Below are 22,088 nucleotides of genomic sequence, written 5' to 3'. Positions count from 1 at the left end.
ATGCATGTAAAAAATATGTGAGAATGCATTTGTTTAATAAATTTGAAATTTTTTTTTTTTGGTGTGGGGTATACCTCAGTCGGCGAGTCTTACTTACTTTATTTAGCTTGAGTCCCCAAAATGTGTCGGACTAAGGTATTGATTGATGAATAAACACAGTCCCGGTTATAGTTTCATTGGTATTTTATTTAACATTAGGATAAGTTGCCAGATTGTCTTTCTTTTCTTCAATCAGCTGACTTAGATAGGGCTGGCTAAATAGGATTGCCAGACCATTCCCACACTTAAAAAACTGGTCATTTTACATCGAAATGCGTGTGAGTGTGTTCTGCACTGTGCACTTATCGATAAAAATATGTCATAAGAAATAAACCAAGTTGAAGTTTTTCGTTATCTTAAAATTTTGTACAGTAATTTTAATAGTTTTCTTACCCAAATGTATGCCATATATCAAAACATGTTATGTTCATCCATGAAAATGCAGCCATTAGACAGAAATATACGAAGAAACCTTAAAGAGAAAATTTCCGTTAAGACAATAAAATTTTCAGTTAAAAAAGATGGACCTAAAAAAATGTTAAAAAGGTAGATGATAACCTAGTGTAGGTGTTTGCAAAGACCCGAAGACATGGACGTTTAGCCATTAGATCGTATACAGTGGGGCCGTGTCCAGGCCGATGTTGTTTGGCTCTTATTTTTTTTCTAAATGAAAAACTTCGATTCTGTTTTTTGATTATGTTTATTTATACCTTTAGAATTAATTGTGTTAAGTCGAGAAGATGATATCGAACAAATGGACGCCGTCACAATTGATTTCCATACGGGCTCGTTTTGGCATTTTCCATCCCTTCGGCGAGCGGTTTGGACGATAAATTCTCGCATTCGTGTCGGATATTTTCCTTGAGGGCTTCCAAGGTCTCAGGCTTGTTGATGTAAATACGGGACTTCAAAAAATCCCATAAAAAGAAGTCCGGGACCGTTAAATCGAACGATCTGGCGGGCCAGTGCAAATCGCCGAAACGCGAAATTAAGCGACCCGAATACGCGTCCTTCACAATTATTCCGCGTTCTTGGGAAGTGTATCGCTCCATGGCTTATTCACTTGTATTCTGTATCTGTCTAGTCCACAAATGTCAAAACAGATTTGACATTGGCGGCCATTTGCAAAAATGAGAGCATCTTCCAATAGGGTGATTTCTTTTGCGCCACCTTGTATAATATTGGTTTGTTTACTTTGTGTACCCGAATGCAATGTTTAACAACATGTTGCAATGAACATGATCAATGAGTGTAACGTAGCCGCGACCTGTTCTGTTCTGTGTTAACCTCCAACCAATATTCACTGCTTGCTCTGAGTAAATAATTATATAAATAAAAATAAATTTTGTTGTTTGTATCGAGACTGAGTTACCATTATTTGAAACGGTAATATAGAAAATTTTGGAGTAAGGGGCGCGAAATCAAGAGAAGAGTGAGCAAGACTACGCAAAGAAAATGGTGTACACACACTATAAAGTTTCCAAAAATGAATGCCGTAAAAAAAGCAAAATAAATATAAAATATGAAAGAGTTTTATAAACAGCAGACTAAACGAGGAGAGGCGATTAAGGCTTTCATTCTGAATGCCAAAAAGTATTCTATCGCCAGGAGAACGAAGCCATCATATTTAACAAACTTAAACTCGTGCCAAGAGAAGTTGACTATTTTATAACGGACTATTTCAGCAAGGTAAAGGCGGCTGTAATTAATACAGTGGAGAATTGGAAGAACCATTTGCAAAGATAAAACTAGAGAGGCAAGATCGCTAAAGAGAGGAAGTGCGAGTCGTGATCTAACCACTGGTGCCCAAGCAAAGAGCGTCAAATAGTGCCTGAAGAAAAAATTAATTACAAATCTGTAGTCGACAAATTGCGGATGCAAATTGAGGATATCCATTGTGGATGCAAATTGAGGATATCCATTATTAGATTCATCGGCTAGCACAAAATCCAGCAGATGCCGAATGTAATAATGCATAGCTTCTTTCCACAAACTTTTCTATATTCAGACGTGACCGGATTTCTTGCGTAGGCGGTGGCGTTCTGATAGCTGTTGATGCTGCTTTATCATCTGAAATAATTCAATTTTCTAATACCCTGGAGATTGAGTTTGTCGGTGTTAAACTAAATTTTAAATCTTTTAATGCTTTCATTACTTGTTCCTCGACCTCGACCATTGTCAGACATTGTGGTCTATTTAAATCATTTAGAGACAATTAAGGGTGTCTCCTCTTTAGTTTCCAGTCAATCCATGCTCATAGTTTTAGGTGATTTTAATTTACCTGCTTTAGCATGGTCACCAACAGATGAATCTACCACGTTGCTGCCCTCTATGTCTCATGCTTTTATTGGTGGCCTTCTAGGCTTATCTTCATCCCAAGTCAATCCTGTCTTAAATTCTAATGGAAAATCGTTAGATCTTATTTTTGTATTGGATTCTGCTAATTGCGATGTTTCTAGGATCGAACCGTTTGCTCTAACCGAAAACCAATTTCATTCTACATTAAATTTAAAAATTGATCTGCCCTCGCTATCACCATTACTTGGTTCAAATAAGTTACCTCTTACTAGGTGCTTTCGTAAGACTGACTTTGCCAGCCTCAGTGAAAACATTACTACTACCAATTAGTCCTATCTTTACAATTGTAGAGATATGAACTGAGCTGTTCGCTTCTTTTATGAGACTCTGAATTCACTCTTTGATATTTGTGTGCCTCTTGGTAGGCTGGAGCGGCTTAACAAACCTCCCTGCTTCTCTTGTGAGCTATCCAATTTGAAAAATGTGAAGACACGATATTATAAGAAGTTTCAAAAAACACGTCGTTCATCAGATTACGCTCTGTATAAAGTCGCTCGTTCAAAATTCATGATGCTTAATATACAATGCTATATGAATTATCTTCAGCGGTGTAAGCTTCAGTTTTCGTCTGACCCTATACAATTTTATAAATTTGTTAATTCTAAACGTAAGACCTCTGTGCACCCTTCTCTTTTGTCCTTTCAAAATAAGAAAGCAAGCACTGATCAGGAAATTGCCGATATGTTTGCGAGTTTTTTCAAAACAGCTTATTCCTCAACGGAATATCGAGCAAGTCCGTATTCTTATCATTTAAAAAAGTCGAATTGCATTTTCAATCCAATGATTGATGAAAGTTCTATTCTTAGCGAACTTAAACTATTTAAACCAGTTTATTCTCCGGGGCCAGATGGTCATCATGGGTTTGTGAAACGTAGATCTACAATCACTAACCTTTTAGAATTTACCTCTATAATTATCAAGGGATTCAAAAATGCTACACAAACTGATGTCATATACACTGACTTCAGCAAAGCCTTTGATTCTGTTAATCATACTATATTACTTTCTAAACTTACTTCTAAACAACATTGGGTTTCCATCTCTTTTCCTTTCTTGGGTTCGAGAATATTTAACAAATAGAAAACAGAAGGTACTTTTTAAGTCTTCTTTTTCCAATTCCATTCCTGTGACTTCTGGTGTACCTCAAGGTAGTCATCTTGGCCTTCTGCTTTTCACATTATTCATAAACGATCTTCCATCTTTTTTTTTTATTTATAAAGATACAGATTCATTTAGTCGGCTACAAGCTGATCTTAAAAACTTTCAATCCTGGTGCCAGTTTAATCTACTAAATCTTAACACTTATTTTCTAAACAATAGTCCTTTAGAACGTCTAAATAATATGAATGATTTGGGCGTTCTTATGGACCATAAGTTAAATTTTAACAGCCATATTTCCACCACGGTCGCAAAGGCCATGAGTGTCCTGGGTTTCATTAAAAGATGGTCAAAAGAATTTGATGACCCCTATACAACTAAAGTTCTTTTTACTTCGCTTGTCCGTCCTATTTTAGAGTATGGATCTTGCATTTGGTCACCTCAATATGAGTCGCACCAGACTAAACTTGAATCCGTTCAACAGCATGTAGAGGAAGTAGCATCCTATTATACCTTTAACCCTTAGTAGTTGTTCTTCTAACTATGCCATGCAATAACCTTTTAGGGTCCTTTGCTCTGATTACAACCTTTTATTCCCTGTAATATGTACAGAGCCTTTTATTAATAAACTTAAAACATCTATCCTGTCGTTTTTAGTTCATAGATAGCTATGGTATTATTTGTTTGTCTGTTTTTTTCTATTGTGTATTTGTCCACGCGATTCGTGCCGTGCGTTATTGTTGAGGTGCCTTGATTAAAACTTGTAGCTCGAAAAAAAAAACAAAAAAAAAAAAACAATGTAAGGCCGACTTTAAATGACCCGCGAATGCACTGCTTGATTGCAGAAAGAAAGTTCACCACAGTGGTACATTTCCTTTTTCCCAATATGCCTGTCGCAGAAAATATCATTTATTTGTATTTAAGCTAGTTACCGAAAATACCATTTCTATTCTTGAATCTAGTATATAAGTCAATTTATCTTTTTGTTCAAAGAAAGGGATGGTTAGACTCTTAATAAAACGATGGCGAAGAAAAACGTGCCTAAATAAAAAAGCTCTATAAAAATAAAAACTAAACCATAAAACACGGCCAATTCCACAACATAAAATTGGTCCTTCGAGCCGGATCATTAACGCGCATAATACAGTCCACAATAGTTAACAAAATGTAGAGTTGGCCAAAAGTGGTAGAAAAGAAATTGGAGGCGTTGAAGTCGCAAGAATTGCGAGACGTTCATTTCGCCATATATAAAAAATTTGTTAGTGATAATTTCGTGAAGCGCGAACTAGGAAAATTCAAGGGTTTACCTTACGACTCCAACAAGAGGCTGGAACACATCGACTGCATCTCGAAAGAGCTGGGCGCAAACGCTTTGCAACGAGTATGCCAATTAATAGAAATTTCGCCGCAAGAAGGTAAAGACTGTACCGAGATGGCATCAAAAAGCTTTCTGCTCTCTGACGTGACGGTCGTGTTTTTGCATAGCTCCTGAGTTTTTATTAATATTTATTGTTTTTTCTCAATTTTTAATTGTGCTTAATTTGTTTACACTTCCGCTGGTGTTGTTCGCTTGACTCCCTTGTGTTTTATTTCCATAATTCGCAAAATTAATCAGTTTAAACAGTTTTTTCTTTTTCGTGATTAGTGTTTGGTGCAATTACTTATTTTTTTTTTTCTTTTTTTTTTTCTCTTTCGTCATTGCTTCTGCAGTTGCTCCCCTCATCGCCCCCATCATACCATCAGTGCTAGTGGCTTTGTTGTTCTCTCTGCTTTGTGCTTGTGCTTAGCTTCTCTCCCGCGTAATCACTTTTGTAAGGCCGCCTCTCAAAGCTCGGCTTATAACTGTTCTTGCACTCTCTGTTGTGCTGTGCACTCTAGCTGTCTCTTTGTTTTATTTGTAATTATTGATTTTTTATCAATAATTATCTTTGTGCTGTGAATTTAATTTTTCTATATATTCTTATATATATATAATTTTTTTGCCTTTCTTTCGGCTTTTCAATGGCTTGTTGTCTACCTAATTGCAAACATTCTGATCGTTTTGATGATCAGTATAGAGCAATATCTTGTTGGCTCTGCGATAATCTTATTCACTTAAAATGTGCTGGCCTCAATGGCCGCGACTACGACAAATTTTCTGGTTTGTCTGTGTCTAAGCCTGAGCTTGGCTTAATGCGATGGACTTGCCCATCTTGTGCCAGCCAGCAGCTTGATTTTAGCCGTATGTATAGGGATCTTCGTTTAAGGTTTCTTTCTTTAAACAAACTGGCCAAACAGCTGTCAAACGAGTGTGACTCTAGCGTTCAATTATTGTCGCAATTCAAATTTGTTCCACCTTCTGAGAAATTGCACAAGATATGTACCCTTGAGTTGCCTCGTAAGCAGTCGCCAGCTCTCTCTATTACTTCTTCTCCGATTTTACTTTCGCCTACACCATCTTCTTGTCCCTCTTTATGCTCTTCTTTTCAGATTGAAGTACCCATTACAAGCCCTGGTTTACCTCAATCTATCCCTCACGGGAACTCTGATCAATCACAGGATCATGCCGGCTCTCAATCACTTGCGGATCCCAATGCTCCTCCTCCTCCACTAACTGTAGTGCCCCATCGCAAACAATTATTTATTTCTAGGCTTGCTCCAGATACTTCTGAGTCGTCTGTGGCAGCTTACATTGGTAATATTTGCCCTGCTAAGGTTTTAATTCAAAAGTTTAAGTTTTCTAGGCCTCGCGAAATCTCCTCTTTTAAAATTACAGTACCAAATGAGTACTTCTCAGCTATGGTTGACCCTAATTTTTGGCCAGAGGGCCTAGTTGTACACGAGTTTGCGCCCAATAAGCGCTCTCGTCCGTTGCCTGTCCACCTTCCTACTTTATCTTCTGCTTCAAAAAACTAATAACGTCTAGTCTTTGCAATCATTATCAAAATGTAAGAGGACTTCTTACCAAGCTGTCGAACCTTTTCTGTGATAGCCAAACCTTTTCAGCTGACATATTAGCTTTCTCTGAAACTTGGCTTAACTCCTCTGTTCTAGATAATGAAATTCTTTCTAATAATTTTATTTCTTATAGGCTTGATCGTGTTGGTCGTCGTGGCGGTGGAGTACTCATTGCTGTAAGCTCGAATCTGTCTTCAAGTGTGGTGCCGATTGATCTCCCCTTAGGTGTTGAGTTTATTTGCGTCGAAGTTACATGTTCTAACTTTAGCCTATATATCTCTTGTTCTTATATTCCTCCAGCTTCTGATACCATGATCTACGTGCACCATGCTGATGCTTTACGAACTATTTTTGGTCGTCTTAAAGATCGGGATGTTCTTATAGTTTTAGGTGATTTTAACTTGCCTAATATTTCTTGGCTTGTTGATGATAATCTATCTTTCTTAATTCCTTCATCTCAACATGTTTTTCTTGATAGCCTACTTGAATGTCCACTATATCAGTTGAATTCTTTCCTTAACTGTTCTAAAAGAATCCTTGATCTTGTTTTTGTCTCTGATCCCACTGTTAGTGCTGTATCGCAAACACAGCCACTAGTGAAACCTGAAGATCCTTATCATCCTACCATTGAAGTTACTATTTCTTACAATTCCGTTACTAATTTATTTAAAAACATCTCAAATTCTCGTCGTAGATGTTTTCGTAAAACAAATTTCAATCTTCTTAACAGCCTTATTTTCTCTTTTGATTGGTCGTTTCTATTTGAGTGCTGCGATATAGATTGTGCAGTGAAGTTTTTCTATTCTGCTCTTAATTCTCTAATTGATAAATGCGTTCCTTATGTGAATGTCTCTACCGTCTCCAGCTCGCCAGTCTGGTTCACACGTAGGCACTCTAATCTTCGTAACATTAAATCGAGATATTTTAAAAGATTTAAAAAAACTGGTTCGCGACTTGACTATGCAAATTATTGTATAGCCAAATCTCAATTTTGTCTCTTAAATACTCAATGCTACAACAATTATCTCGTTCGCTGTAAGGCTGAATTTTATAATAACCCCAAAAGATTTTACAACTTTGTCAATTCCAAAAGACGCTCTAATGTCCTACCTTCCACCTTCAGACTTAACGACCAGTCTGCTAATAATGATTTAGATATTGCAGATCTGTTTGCTAAATTTTTTCAGTCGACATATTCTACTACTGTTTCGGATCCCACACCCTATCCCTTTTCAATCCCACATTTAAATTGTATGTTTTTTCCCAGTATTACTGAAGACTGTATTCTCTCTAGCTTGTCATCTATGAAGTCTTCCTTCGTTCCCGGGCCTGATGATATACCTAGTTGCATCCTTAAAATGTGTTCTATTTCCCTATCTAAGCCTTTAGCTCGGTTATTCTTTATATCGAGTGAGACTTGTAGATTTCCTGATATTTGGAAGGAGTCATTTATTATTCCGCTTTTTAAAAAGGGTAGCAAATCGGATGTTTCCAACTACCGTGGCATTGCCAAACTTTCGGCAATACCTAAACTGTTTGAGAAAATTATTACGTCTTCTCTTCAACATCTATCCAGATCCACTATTTCTCCTTGTCAGCATGGTTTCATGAAAGGTCGTTCGTCGCTTACCAACCTTTTAGAATTGACTACCCTTGTACACCATGGCTTCCGTAAAAAGTGTCAAACTGATGTTATTTATACTGACTTCAGTAAGGCTTTTGATACGGTTGATCATTCTTTGCTTCTCGCGAAACTTAACATCATGGGTTTTTCACCAAAATTATTGGGTTGGTTAAAGTCGTATCTTATTGGCAGAACCCAAAAGGTGTCTTTTCGTTCCTCGATATCTAAAACTGTTCGAGTTACGTCAGGTGTACCCCAAGGCAGTCATCTGGGCCCACTATTATTTACATTGTTTATAAATGATTTGCCTTTGGCCTTGGCGCATTCACGCGTGCTCATGTTTGCGGATGACGTCAAGATTTGTTATTCCTATAATGATCCTTCTTTCCAACAGTACTTGCAATCAGATCTCGATGCGTTCTGTGATTGGTGCCACGTTAATAAATTACACCTTAATGCCTCTAAGTGTTCTTTTATGACTTTCAGTCGTTTGTCTCCGCTCCTAGCTCATTACTCTATTAAGTCTGTTCTGTTAGATTGTGTTCCATCATTCAAAGACTTAGGCGTTATGTTTGACCCTAAACTTTCATTTAATGTTCATATTTCTTCAATTGTCAACAGAGCAAGCTGCCTTCTCGGCTTCATTAAACGTTGGGCCAAAGAATTTGATGATCCCTATGTAACAAAGGTTTTATACACTTCGTTAGTTCGCCCTACTCTAGAATATTGCTCGCCAGTGTGGAACCCGCAATATGATGTTCACCAGCGTAGTATTGAATCGGTACAGAAGCAATTCCTAAAGTTTGCGCTACGTGGTCTAAATTGGGACCCGGGTCTTCGCCTACCTTCTTATTCTGATAGACTTCTTCTTATTAATCTTCCTTCACTTTATAACCGTAGGCTTGTTTTTGGCATTCTCTTTCTCCATAAACTAGTCAACGGCGAAGTCATTTCTACCAATTTACTAGATACGCTGTATTTTTGTGTTCCCTCACGTCGGACCAGAAACTTTTTTCCTATTCACCTTAGTAGATGTCTGACTAACTACTCTCTTCACGAACCTCTTCGTGTTCTTTGCCAATCTTTTAACAACCTTTCTCACCTTATCTCTCCTCATCTTTCTGTCACTTCTCTTCGCGCTATACTTTTTAATCATCTACAGCGAAACCAATGAAAATATTCTGGACTTGGATTGGCTGCAACTCATCCCTGGCCACATTGGCTGTGAATCGGGGCATAGCTGGCACCTTGTGCAAATAAAACACCTCCACCGGGCCGGGGATGTTTAGTTGTGTATAAAGCTAAGCTACCTTCTTTATTTAATTACTATCTGTCTTTAGCTTAAGCTTTTTCGTCGACTGCTGTGTTAGTTGACGTAAATAAATAAATAAATAAATAAATAAATAAATAAATAAAATAATTTATGACGTCACTTCGTACAAAACGTCTGGCGAATCAAGCGGGAACGCCATACAACCATCAATCGCGAACCAGTCCGAGAACCAGTTCGAAAACATGAACCAGTTGGAAATACTAAGGGGTGTAGAAGCCATCGATGTAGAAAACGTGGAACTTCAAGACGAAATCTCAAAAAAGGAAATATTGATGCTTGGTGTAAAAAGACAGCAAAGCAAAGCCCAAACTAGGGGCGCTTCTGCTGACGTCATCGAAGAGCATGAATATGAAATACAACAGCTGTCATTGGAGGTGAAAGTTCTGAATGCACGTGCAGAAGCTTTGGTGAGCAAAAAGTATAAACATCTGGAATTTGACGGTTCCTCTCATTTGGCTTGGTGACATTTTAAGACGCAGTTAAAATCAGAAAGCGAGTGTCAGTTTTCTGGAGAAGAGGATGTATATCGTCTGGACAAGTCACTGAAAGGGGCAGCGCGTAAGAAGGTTGACATTTTGTTGATGTCGGCCAAGGAGCCATCGAAAATTCTAGCCATTTTGGACAACATATACGGAACTCCAGAAAATGTGGCGTTCGAACTGACGGCAAAAGCACAGGAAATAAAATATGTAAAGGAAATTGGTGATTTTCATGAGTTCAGCTGTTCTGTTCAAAATATCAATTCAGCGCTGGAGTTTGTACGATGCAAGTTCATCGATACACAAAAGTTGCTTGCAACCCTAATTGAGCGGCTAGATGAAAGTTTTCTCCGAGACTTGGGATCATATTTAACCGCTCGAAAATTAAGAGCTGCAGAATGTAATTTTTAAATATTTGCTGAATGGACGCAGGAGCAGTCGAGATTTTATCATGATATATGTTTCTACAAGAAGATGATTACAATTAATAACGTAGATAATGAAGCACAAAAGAAATTAGGATTACAAATTCAATCACAAAAGGTGACACAAACTCGCTCAACCACTAAGTGTTTTATTTGTGATGAAGACAAACATTCTCTAGATAAATGTAGTAAATTTAGAAAGGCAGAGGTGAAGAAACGATGGGATTACGCAAGCACAAGCAATAATCGTGAGCCGCAAGCTATTAGCGGATGCATGCAAGAAGTCCAAGAAGCAGCAATTCTCAAAATGTTACCAGTTATATTACGTGGTCCAACTGGTGAAAAAGAAATTCTAGCTTTTCTCGACGATGGCAGCAACCACAAGATATACTCATCTATAATAAGAGTAAGTGGACAATATCAGGTAAACTTACCCTGGAAAAGCGACATGGTGAAACCCCCGTTAGGCGCCAAATGGCAGAACAAAGACTAAAATGTTTGGAAAGCTGAACAAAAACTGTGAACTAGCATGAGCATACCAAAAGAAAGTGGAGAAACTACTGAAGAATGGTTGTGCCAAAATAGTCACTAATGTGAACTTGGTTAAATCTCCAAAACAGAGTCCCAAGAAACGTGGAAAAGTTCGACTAGTGTTCGACGCAGCAGCCATTTGTATTGGCACTTCCTTGAACAAAAATCTACTAACTGGGCCGGATTGGCACTCATCAATCGTAGGCGTGCTTATAAGATTTAGATTAAACACAATAGCCTTTGCTGCAGATATTAAAGAGATGTTCAACCAAGTAAAAATTGCCAAAGAAGATGCAGTCTCACAATGCTTCCTATGGAGAAATATGAAGACCCAAATACCACCAACAGTCTACCAGATGACGTCAATAATATTTGGGGCAACGTCCTCACCATTAATAGCACAATTTGTAAAAAACCACAATGCGGCGATATACAAAAGTGATATACAGAAGTGAACCATTACGTCGACGACTATCTGGATTTAAAAGCAACAGTTCGTGAAGTTGTTGAGATAATTCATGCAGTAATTCAAATACACGCAGTGGCAAATTTTCAAATTCGAAATTTTATTTTTTATAATCATGGTGTCTTACAGGAAATACCCGAAGATCTACGTGATCCGTTAACACGGATTCGATTGGGCGGAAAAGGAGACATATCTCAAAAGGTTCTCGGCATGATTTGGGACGCTCAAAGAGATATATTTATATTCTCAACAACTACAATGCACAGCATAATCGAGGACATATTGAATGGTACACGGATGGCTACAAAAAGAAAGGTGCTTGCAGCAGTCAACTCAATAAATGATCCCTTGGGAATGGTGACCCCAGTAACAATAAAAGGTCGGATCTTGATGCGTTATATTTGGGAACTTGGCATTGGATGGGATGATGTCATTAAAGGTGACCCTGTCAAAAAGTGGCAAGAGTGGTTAAACGATCTGAAGAGACTACATACATGATGTTAGTATAGCAAGATGTTACTCCCAACATTTATCTATTGCTACGAAAGTCGAACTACACGTTTTTTGCGACGCTAGTAGCAAAGCATACGCTGCAGAAGCATATATGCGAGTAAGTTACAAGGGTGCAGACGCCGCAACAAAATATGACATCATGCTTATAGCATCTCGGTAGATGGTGGAGTGACGGGGTCTCTTTCGCGGGCTCCGTCTGTCCAGTTTGGAGCACACTAGCGAAAGATACACTAGGACTGGTTGTAGCAGTCATGTTGGATGATCTAACAGCCTTCGCGAAGAATACCTCCGGTGTAGTTTTGGAGGCGTTGAAGATGATTTTTGGTCCAGCTGGGGGTTTGCGCCCGTTTAGGTGTAATTTAAGATCCTTGAAGACAGGACGTCCTCTGTAGTTGGCGGTGTGGTTCCCTCCACAGTTGCTGCATAGTCTTAGTGCGACGTTGTTTCTGTCCTTGGTGCAAATTCCATCTTCATGATGTTCGCCGCAGCCAACACACACTGACCTAAGATTACAGTTGTTTGAGGTGTGGTTGTATTCCTGGCAGTTTTTACACTGCGGTGGTTGGCGACTCTTATGGGGCTACTCTACGGTGATTCTTCTGTGCAATAGAAGCTGTAGGTTGTAGATTGGGTGCACTTCATTTGGCTTTGACCGCTTTGCATCTGGTTGGAGCACGATTTAAAAGAGCGGCTGTGCGACTTTGTTCCTGTTGATAATGGACTTGACCGCAAACCCTTTTTCGACCAACGCGTCTGCTATTTCTTGAGTAGGGACCGATGGCTCAATCCCCTTTAACACAACCTGGAGCCCTTTACTGCTTTTTAGTTGGTAGGTATAGAAGTTGATGTTAGCATTACGGAGGTACTTTTCGATGATGCGGAAATTTTCCTCAGTTTGGGTTTGCCATTTTATTTCTTTAATGTTACCACTATTAAGTGGGGTTACAACAAAGTTATTTGCCCCTACTGTTTCTACTAGCTTCGAAATCAGGGCGCTGCAGTTGGCTCCACGGATGTATAAAGGGGGTGGTCTAGCCGATTTAACTTTATCTACAGCGCCGGCTTGATCGTCTTGCTGATCGGCAAGAATTTTAAAACGATTCCCGCTAAGGGGTGCTACTCGTTCATTTGGTTTGGTTATTTTCGGCGTATTGCCACTTTTTTTCTTTTGCGGGCTTAGCTTCCGCTTAGTTATTTTAATATATCTGTCCATTCCAGTTTGGACAGAAGTCGTTGGGTTTACTATTGTGGCTGACTCTGGGCGACTTGTCGTTGACGGCTTGAGGCAGGTCAATACTTCGGCAGACGTTGCAGTAGTTGCTGTCAACGAGCTGACGGTGCTGGTTGATGTCAACAAGCTGACGGTGCTGGTTGGTGCAATCGGTGACCCAGTTATCGATATTGATGGAGAAGCACACTGCTCTCTCCACGTGGCTGGCACTTTCGGTGTTATTGCTTACGTTAGCATTCAGTGGGATCGGCGACACCACCAAAAAGTACGCGTTGTTGCGTTGTACCGAGAGTCGACGCTCACGTTGTTGTTGTACAATTAGTTCTTGTAGCTGTTGCTGGTGGGGATCGAGAGAGCTTGGGCCCGAATTGGTGGACATGGCTTTTGTAAAAAAATTACCACTTTGTTGTTGCAACTTAGTATTTATTGATATTAGAGCAATCTAATAGCAATATGATTGCAATCTCAGAGACTGAGGCGACTGAGAGCCCTACACAAATTTTTGCAAACGCGGTCTTTTTTTTTTACACTCAATTTTTGCGGAGTGCATTAAAAAACACGTCTGCACACGGCAGCAGTCGAATTAATTCTTGCTCCTTAAGATCAAAAATTTTTTTGGCATGGCCCGAAATGGGTTAACTTAATAAAAACCAAATTACGCAACGCCATAAGAGTTAAAACATTAAATGCGATTTTGTATATAAGGTGAGTTTTAAATTTAAAAAGTAATTCAAATTGAACGTATTAAACTTCAATAATTTTAACAGGTATAGACTACAAAGTATAGAACGGAAAATGTTGCCATAGTTATTTTCTACCTTATGAGTACTTGACACAAATTAGTGGCAATGAGAAGTACACCTATGTATTTTAAGTATTCTTATAAGATCATGTTTAAGATCATGTTCCTTATTAATTTAAGAGTTTCTAACTTTGATTTTTATTTTTGTATATCTTAATTTTTTAGCAAGATTTGAGCCGGTCTCTCTTGTGTGCTCTCTTGCTACTCTTTGATACCAGTATTTTAATGGTCTCTCTAAGAGATAGGGAAGTTTAGCGCGTCTGACGTGTGAGTCAGTCGTTGCTGAGCGTTGAGGAGAGTAGGACAGATATCAAGAGAGAACGTTAATAATAACTATAATAAATAATCTTCGGTCGTCGGTATTGTAGGCTTCGCCAACTTATTTCGCTTCATTTAGTTGCAATGTAATTCCCAACTAGTTTTAGCGTTGAAGACATGGTATGGCTATTGCAATTCTGGAGTTCTTTAGCAAAGTCTGCTGATGATAGAACTTGGTAGTTCTTGAAATAGCTATACAGACAACCTGCTCACCTTTTTGTGTGTTGCCTTTGAAATAATCTTCTTTTGTAAGATTGACCTCGAGCCGGCTAAGTTCGATTTATAATAAATAATAATAAGTACATTAAGAAATAAAATAAATTACTATTAATCTAAAGCAACTAAAACCCGAATCTCCTAAATATTCTGACATCGGTTAATTCATCTTTTCTAATTCAGCAATTTTTGGCACCTTTTCTTCCCATATCTAGCAATTTTAGCTTAAACAGCAGTCCTGCTACCCAGTACGTCATTGCTTGAATCATCAGAGCACACGCATACACACACAGACGCAACGCTATGTGTTCCAATCGCAGCATGCATATAGAAATGAGGCCCTTTTTGTTACACATTTATTGCGTAGTAGATACGCTTTTTACAGGATATAAACGCACATGAACGTTTTGCTAAATTCTTTTACAATTTATGCTTTTTTTTAAATTTTTCGTAATTGTTTTTTATTTTTGGATGTATATTTTTTCTTCTTTTTTTTTATTTTTAAGTCTTTTTTTTAATGGGCTTATGGCTTCACGGGCAATACTCTAGACTGAGCAACGCAATTATCGCTCAGTTTAACAATTAAACATAAAGTTTTTTTTTTAAATAATAGTATTTTAGAATGAATTTTGACACTCTTTGGGCACGTTTTTAGCGCAACCGGTCCTTGCTGACTCCGTGGTCTAGCTTGTCCCACTAGACGTTGCCAGTGCTGGTTTAAGCACAAGCTGTTGGGGCGCCGTTGCTGGTTTCACAGGCTGCTGGCGACTCTTTATACATGTGTACTCGCAAGTGTTACAGGGCAGTCCGGCTGGCACGTCTTCTTCTTTAGTTTGTTCTGGATTAACTTCTTGGATTCTGGTACATGGAAATCGTACGAGTTTATTATTGGAATTATATTATATTCGATTTTTGTAGAGGTTGAGCTTTTTTGTTTTTTATTTTTCCTATTAATTGTTACGTTGGTTACAAATCGTAGCTTAAGGAATTCGGCTTTTCTTTTCCCGTTTTTTAACTCCGATACGTTTCGCTTTAGGCATTGCTCATCACCTCTACTCACTGTGTGTATTGTACTGTTTGCATTGTCTTCGATTGCTTTTCCAGTGTTTAAATTTCTTCTCTTCTTCCTTCATCCTTCTTCTTTAGTTTTGCAGTCCCGTGTGACTAAGTTGGTCGCCATGTAATCACTCAACGCAGTTTATTTAAGCTTCAGAATTCACATTTCTTTAATTTTCCATTTAAAGTTGTTTCGTCCATTAAACAAGGCATGTCATTACTCTTTCAATTTGTTTTTTTTTTTCAATATACTTAATTCTTTAACAATTGTCTTGTAGAGCTAAAGACCGTGTAGTTACGCTGCCAGAGACGCCGACAGAGGAGCAGTCTGCTTATGAATAAATATTTATGTATATGGAAGTTCACTTGGTGACAAGGCTGTCGGGCGTGTTAAATATGCCGACTCAGGACTGTCCATCATTGGTGGTCTTGTTACCAAAAATGCATGGTACTTGAATTTGTATATGTGTATATAAATATTGTAACTAAGTTCTACAATATGTTTGTAATATTATTTATGTATTTAACTTAATACAGTAAGTGTTCAATATTTAAACATGCTGCAATCATCTCTGCGCACTTTTTTTTTATATTGTCTGGAAAGTGGCAGTGATCAAAGATCCTGTTGAACAATTTGGCAAATAGCTGGATCACTGTCAGTGGTAAGCACTTAATGGTGAATGAGTCGATGCGAATGTAACCTAGCTTTTCGTCGTCTTAAGGCGTCTTTGAGGTACTTGCAGGCTTGCCAGGGATTGTGATCTGGCTGATTGGGCTCAAGATTACTTAAGTATTCAGCAGTGACTTCGTTGTGAATTTCGAAATACAGCGCTTTCAGGTTCTTTGTGGCACGATTGAGAGCTGTATTGTCCAGTGGGTTGCAGATAAGGTGGCAGACACGTCGCAGGCGTTTTCTTTCCCGCAATGCATTTGTGATCTCGTCGGACCGGGCAAACATGTCCCTTTGTCGTGCATGGAGCTGACTGGTTTTGTTGGCGGCGTGCAGGCATGGGCGGCCTCGCAGATATGTCGCAAAAGCTTCTCCACAGCCTCATCAATGACTTCTACAGTAATCTCATAAAGCATAGTTTTAAAGGAGACTAAGCTGGAGTTTTTCCTGAGTAGGCTGGTCGATGAAACATCGACTCAACTGGAATTCCTACCCAGATCAGCACTGTGGTCCGAATGTAGGTCGAATCTATGCTTCTGTGTGGATGATTGCTGCGGTTTGTACCTCTGGTGATGGCGAAGTCCAGAACATGCGATGTTGGTTGACCTGACGAATGGGTGGTCAAATTGAGACTCTGGATGCAGGGTATGAGCGCAAGTCCCTTAGGGTTGTTTAGTCTAGAACACCACCAGGTATGCTTGGCATTGAAGTCTCCGCCAGCCAGAAACCTTGACCCAAAGCTGCTTAGGCTTTGCAGAAACATCTGTGTGTCTCCTGAATGTCTTGGAGGGACATAACAGGAAGCGATATTGCTGATGGATGACGCTTACAGCCATGGGTGACGACTTAATTAAGATGCCAGAACCACCTCTGGCGTTTCCACTGATGTGATTAGCACCTAAAAGATCATATCCGTTGATGTGGAAGAATAACTGATCTGTGAGGTGGGTTTCTGATATTAACATGATATAGACATTGTTCCTCTTAAGGTGTAGATGGACATCTGGCCTGCTTTTACAAAGGCCGTTAGCATTCCAGATGACTATTTTAAGTCCTACTTGCATAGTGATGCCATGATTGTTTGCATCATTAAAGACATCTGTTCCATCTGAGCTTGGAGGACTTTTATAATTTGCTCAATATGAATGACATTCAGGGCACACTATTGAGATAGTACAGGATCATGGTCAATGCGGGGATGCTAGCTGTGGCAGAATTCTTTGTTACTCCAGCATAAGTCATTCCAGGTTGAGAATAGCTGGGGAAAGTGTGCTGCATGGTGTTTATGGGCGCGAATGTGTTTTGGGTTGGGGTCTGGGGACTGGGGACTGGGCATTGTCCTTGGGGTACTTGCCTGGCTCGTGTTGCTTGGTGCATTTGACACATCTGTCATGTTTTACTCAAAAATTTTGAGTGTAATTGATCTCATTCGTCAAGTGACGCGTTTTGTGCCCAAGTTTTGCCAGTTTTTCACATATAAAAACCAGTCGAGTGCTGTGGTGAAGACTATGCATTACAGCCTTATATGCGCTTTCGTGTTTTAGATGGTATGTATGGAAAGGATCCTTTTTTGTCTCTTTTTGCTTGATAAAGGTGAGCATGCCAGGATTTCGCCCACGTTTGATATTAAGATTGGTGGTATTATTGGAGACTTTTGGGGTCTACGATGGAGCAGCGGTGGCATTGGAGACGCTTTGCTTTTGTCGTCAGCTGGTGTTAGGACAGTAAACCTGTTAGCAGCAGTCTCGGCAGAAGGCACAGCAGTGGCAGCCGCACACTTGCGTCGAATTTCCCCGAGCTCCAAAAATCTATCATTGGAATCGGATTCGGATTTGGTGGACATCGAGGACTCGGACGACGAACGCCGCTTGTAGATATGTCCTTACGTCCTTTTTTTGTTCCACTTTCGGAGACGAGTAAGCCTTCCTTTTTACGACAGCTTTTTGGGGCACGTACTGCCATGATAAAGAGCTGGCAGCACTGCCACTAGGTTATCATCAGCATACATTACGGCCGACAGGTAGTTTGTTATCGACTTCCGATTGAAAGTTGCTATTTTAACAGTTACATTCTAAAAGCACTCCCAAGTGCTATGCTACAAAAAATTAAAATCGATGCCTAAACGTATGCAACGATTTTTTTGTTTTTAAACACATGTGATTAGGTGGCTAATCAGAGCTCACTAACGGCGCTTATCAAAGATAAGCCGAATTTCAAGCACTTAAATGCTATTTTTCTTAGTTTGTTTTGGTTTTTGTTTTCGCACTGAAACTTTGCAAAAGTAGCGGTAACTGTGACAAACGACACAAGAAACTCGATGATATTTTCCGCGAGCACGTCCTTTCGCTTTACCAGTCACAAGGCAACTGATAATAATTAAAAAAAGGGGAAAAGTATTGGAAAAGCTTACAGCTGCAGAGCTTACCTTTTTGCCACAACCCTTTGAAGTTTTGATTACTAGTATAAAAATAAGAAAACTAATCATGTAACATACTGTTTCGCACACATATAGGATATATATATAAGTTAGCACATCCGGCCTGACGTAAGTCATCGGCCAAAATACTGCATGGGCAGCAAACCTGCAACTATATTTCTGCTTGCCATGCAATCGCTTCTCCGCTGACAACGCTCCAACTGGTGCCTAACTAGTTGTGAAAAAAAGTACTTAAACACCACCAAACACCCAAAAAATCAACATCGTAATTACGGCATTTGAGTTTGCAAGGAAAAAACCAAAAAAATCAACAAGTTATAAAAAAGTAACTAATCCAAAAAATCAGCAACAAAAAATCAACAAGTTATAAAAATAACTAACAAACAAAAACACAAAAAAATCAAAAACCAACGAGTTATAAAAAATAACTGAAACGAAAACACAGAAAAATCATCATAAAAAAATTAAGATGTTATAAAGAACAACTAAGCTAGAAGGGACTAGCAGAAGAAACCAACAATAATTGCAAAGAGACGTACCCCTCTTTGAAATCGAAACCGTCAGACCGACGTAGAGGGCGAGACGAAGAGAAGACAACACACAGCAGCGAATTATTCTATATAAAATATTTTTACACATATTTAAAAGAAGACATGTATGTAAAGTGCTTGTGTAAAAATAAAATAAAAATACAAATTCAAAGAAGGAAAAATTATTGAGAGTATCCTTGAGTATACCTTGTATCTTTGTAACACGAAATAAAAAAAAGAAGATTAAAAATATCGAGCGAAAGTGACAGTAAAGAATACGATAGTGAGTTAGAAGATTTAATAAAAGAATTAAAAGAAAAATTAGTACCAACAAAAGTAACAAACAAAATGCCTTTAAATGAGGAAAATATGAAAATAATATTAGAGTTTGCAGTCAATAGTGCTGTTGCCGGTGCACTGCAAGGTCAGGCGCAGGTATTCGAAAAACAAATTCAGGATATTAGAAATGAATTCAAGAACCTAACAACGTCCGTACCAGAAGTAGAAGTCTTAAAAGATGCCGAGATAGTTCCGGGCATCAAGTGTAATGAGACTTTAGATATTGTGAATCGGGTACCGAGGGAAAAATTGAAACATATGTCTCGTGGCGGAAAGCTGCGAATACAGCGTATAAGATTTTTGAGAGTCATGATGGAAGTTCAAAACATTATCAGGCACTGGGCATTCTGAGAAATAAAATTAAAGGCTCGGCTGATATGGTACTGTCTTCCTATGACACACCATTGAATTTTAAAGCTATTATAAACAGACTTGACTTTGCTTACTCTGACAAAGGACCGATTTATATAATAGAAGAAGAGTTGTCTGCACTAAGGCATGGAAATTTATCAACCATTCAATACTATAATAAACCAAACAATCATGACATATGATTCCACCATAGCTGCTTCCCTTAATGAAAACTATCGAGCCGACGCCTTAAGAGTATTTATTTCTGGCACAAAAAATTCCTTAGCGATATTTTGTTTTCGGCAAGAAAGCTCTGGCTCTAGCACAGGAAGTTGAGTCAAACCATGAGCACTTCCAATCCCATAAAGACTCCATTTTTCAAACAGAAACCTGAATTTGGTAATAGCCCAAATATAAATCAAGAGGCACCACAGCCTATGGATATTGATACTTTTTCGCGGTTTAAACAACCGACTCAATATCCAAACCAAAACAATGATCCATACCAAAACCAGATTTCAAAAAGACCAACACGAAGTTTGTGCCACTTTAGACTTTAAAAGCAGCACGTTAAAAACCCAGTCCGGATTTAAATAAATTCAATTCCAAAAATGTATAAATGTCCATTTAACAAAGGTAGAAGACATAGAAGTACCCCCAGGAATCAGACAAAAATTTACAGAAATGTTAGAAGAAAGAATACGCGTTTTTGCTGACGCAAACGAAGCTTTACCTTACAACACAAATATCATAGCCACAATCCGAACAGAAGACGAGAACCCGATCTACTCTAGGCACTATCCATACCCGTTGGGGGTTTCACACTTTGTCAATAGCGAGACTAGTGACATGTTGAGGGATAATATTAGCAGACCATCAGTATCCCCTTATAATAATCCCTTGTGGGTAGTTGACAAAAAAGGAGTAGACGAACAAGGAAATAGGAAAAAACGCCTTGTTATCGACTTCAGGAAATTAAATTCTAAAACAATCGATGATAAATACGCTATACCCAATATCACTGCAAGTCTTTCAAACCTCGGACAAGCCAAATACTTCACAACTCTTGATTTGAAGTCAGGATTTCATCAAATCCTTCTCGCGGAAAAAAATAGGGAAAAAACCGCATTTTCTGTAGGAAATGGGAAGTACGAATTCTGTAGACTTCCCTTCGGTTTGAAAAACGCTCCTGGAATCTTTCAGCGGGCAATTGATGACGCGTTTCCCGAACAGATTGGCAAATCGTGCTATGTTTATGTAGATGACGTGAAAATATTCTCTGAGAATATGGAAAACCACGTCTAACATATTTCTTGGGTATTAGACAAACTGTATAACGCTAACATGAGGGTATCACGAGAAAAGTCCCATTTCTCCAAAAAAAAAGTCTAGTATTTGGATTCGTGGTTTCCCGGGGCGGTATTACAACCAATTCCAGTAAAGTAGAAGCAATTGGTAAATTTGAACAGCCTACCAACCTGTTCCAAATAAGATCATTCCTCGGCTTAGCAGGCCACTATAGGTGTTTTATAAAAGACTTTGCATCTATACGTATTGAATTGAATTTCGCGACAAATGAACGTGAGCTACTCGCGGTAGTGTGGGCTTTGAAAACCCTTCGAAAACATCAGCCACTTACATTTGCCGTTTCCGACAAGAACACAAACGCGAAAATCAAAAGGTGGAAAGCGTTCCTTGATGAGCATAATGCCCAAATTTTTTTTAAACCGGGAAAAGAAAACTTCGTTGCCGATGCTTTTTCAAGACAAAATATTTATGCTTTAGAGGAGGACATTTCATCGGATCTAGCCACTATTCATAGCGAACAGTATTTGACCTATACTATCGAATCCACAGAAAAGCCAATTAATTGCTTTCGAAACCAAATAGTTATCGAAGAAGGCGTTACGGCTTCCCAGAAAATCATTATAATGTTCGTGAAAAAGACAAGAAATGTCATATACTTTTCAAAGAAGGACACCTTAATAGAGAAAGTATGTGATGCAGTAAAAAAGGACGTAGTAAACGCTATTAAATGCGATTTGCCAACTTTGGCATTCATCCAAAACAAAATAGTTAAAACGTTCCCTTCCACCAAATTTTGGTATGCCAATAAATTGGTTTTTGATGTCCACGATAAAAACGAACAGAAAGAAATCATAGTTACAGAACACAATAGCGCTCACAGAGCGGCCCAAGAAAATATAAAGCAGATACTTCAAGATTATTATTTTTGAAATTGTCGCGAACTGTAATAAGGCAAAATATGACCGACAGCCACAAAAACAATACATCGGCGAAACCCCCATTCCCAACTACGTTGGAGAAATACTTC

At 38.7% G+C, this 22,088-nt stretch overlaps 1 protein-coding gene across 1 annotated transcript in view; it reads right to left on the bottom strand.

Moving 5' to 3' along the window:
• Window positions 1-240: 240 nt before the first annotated feature.
• The window catches only part of LOC124461534 (probable G-protein coupled receptor Mth-like 11), a 54,722-nt gene continuing 32,874 nt past the window's right edge, over window positions 241-22,088 (bottom strand). The window contains exons 3-4 of the mRNA XM_047013040.1: window positions 433-511; window positions 241-340 (exon numbers count right to left, since the gene is read on the bottom strand). Coding sequence (XP_046868996.1) covers window positions 241-340; window positions 433-511 — 179 coding nt within the window. The remainder of the gene's footprint in view (window positions 341-432; window positions 512-22,088) is intronic.

The sequence above is a fragment of the Drosophila willistoni genome, unplaced genomic scaffold (genome assembly GCF_018902025.1).
Source record: "Drosophila willistoni isolate 14030-0811.24 unplaced genomic scaffold, UCI_dwil_1.1 Seg531, whole genome shotgun sequence".
Taxonomy (NCBI): Eukaryota; Metazoa; Arthropoda; class Insecta; order Diptera; family Drosophilidae; genus Drosophila; species Drosophila willistoni.
This window is presented reverse-complemented; position numbering and strand designations above follow the sequence as displayed.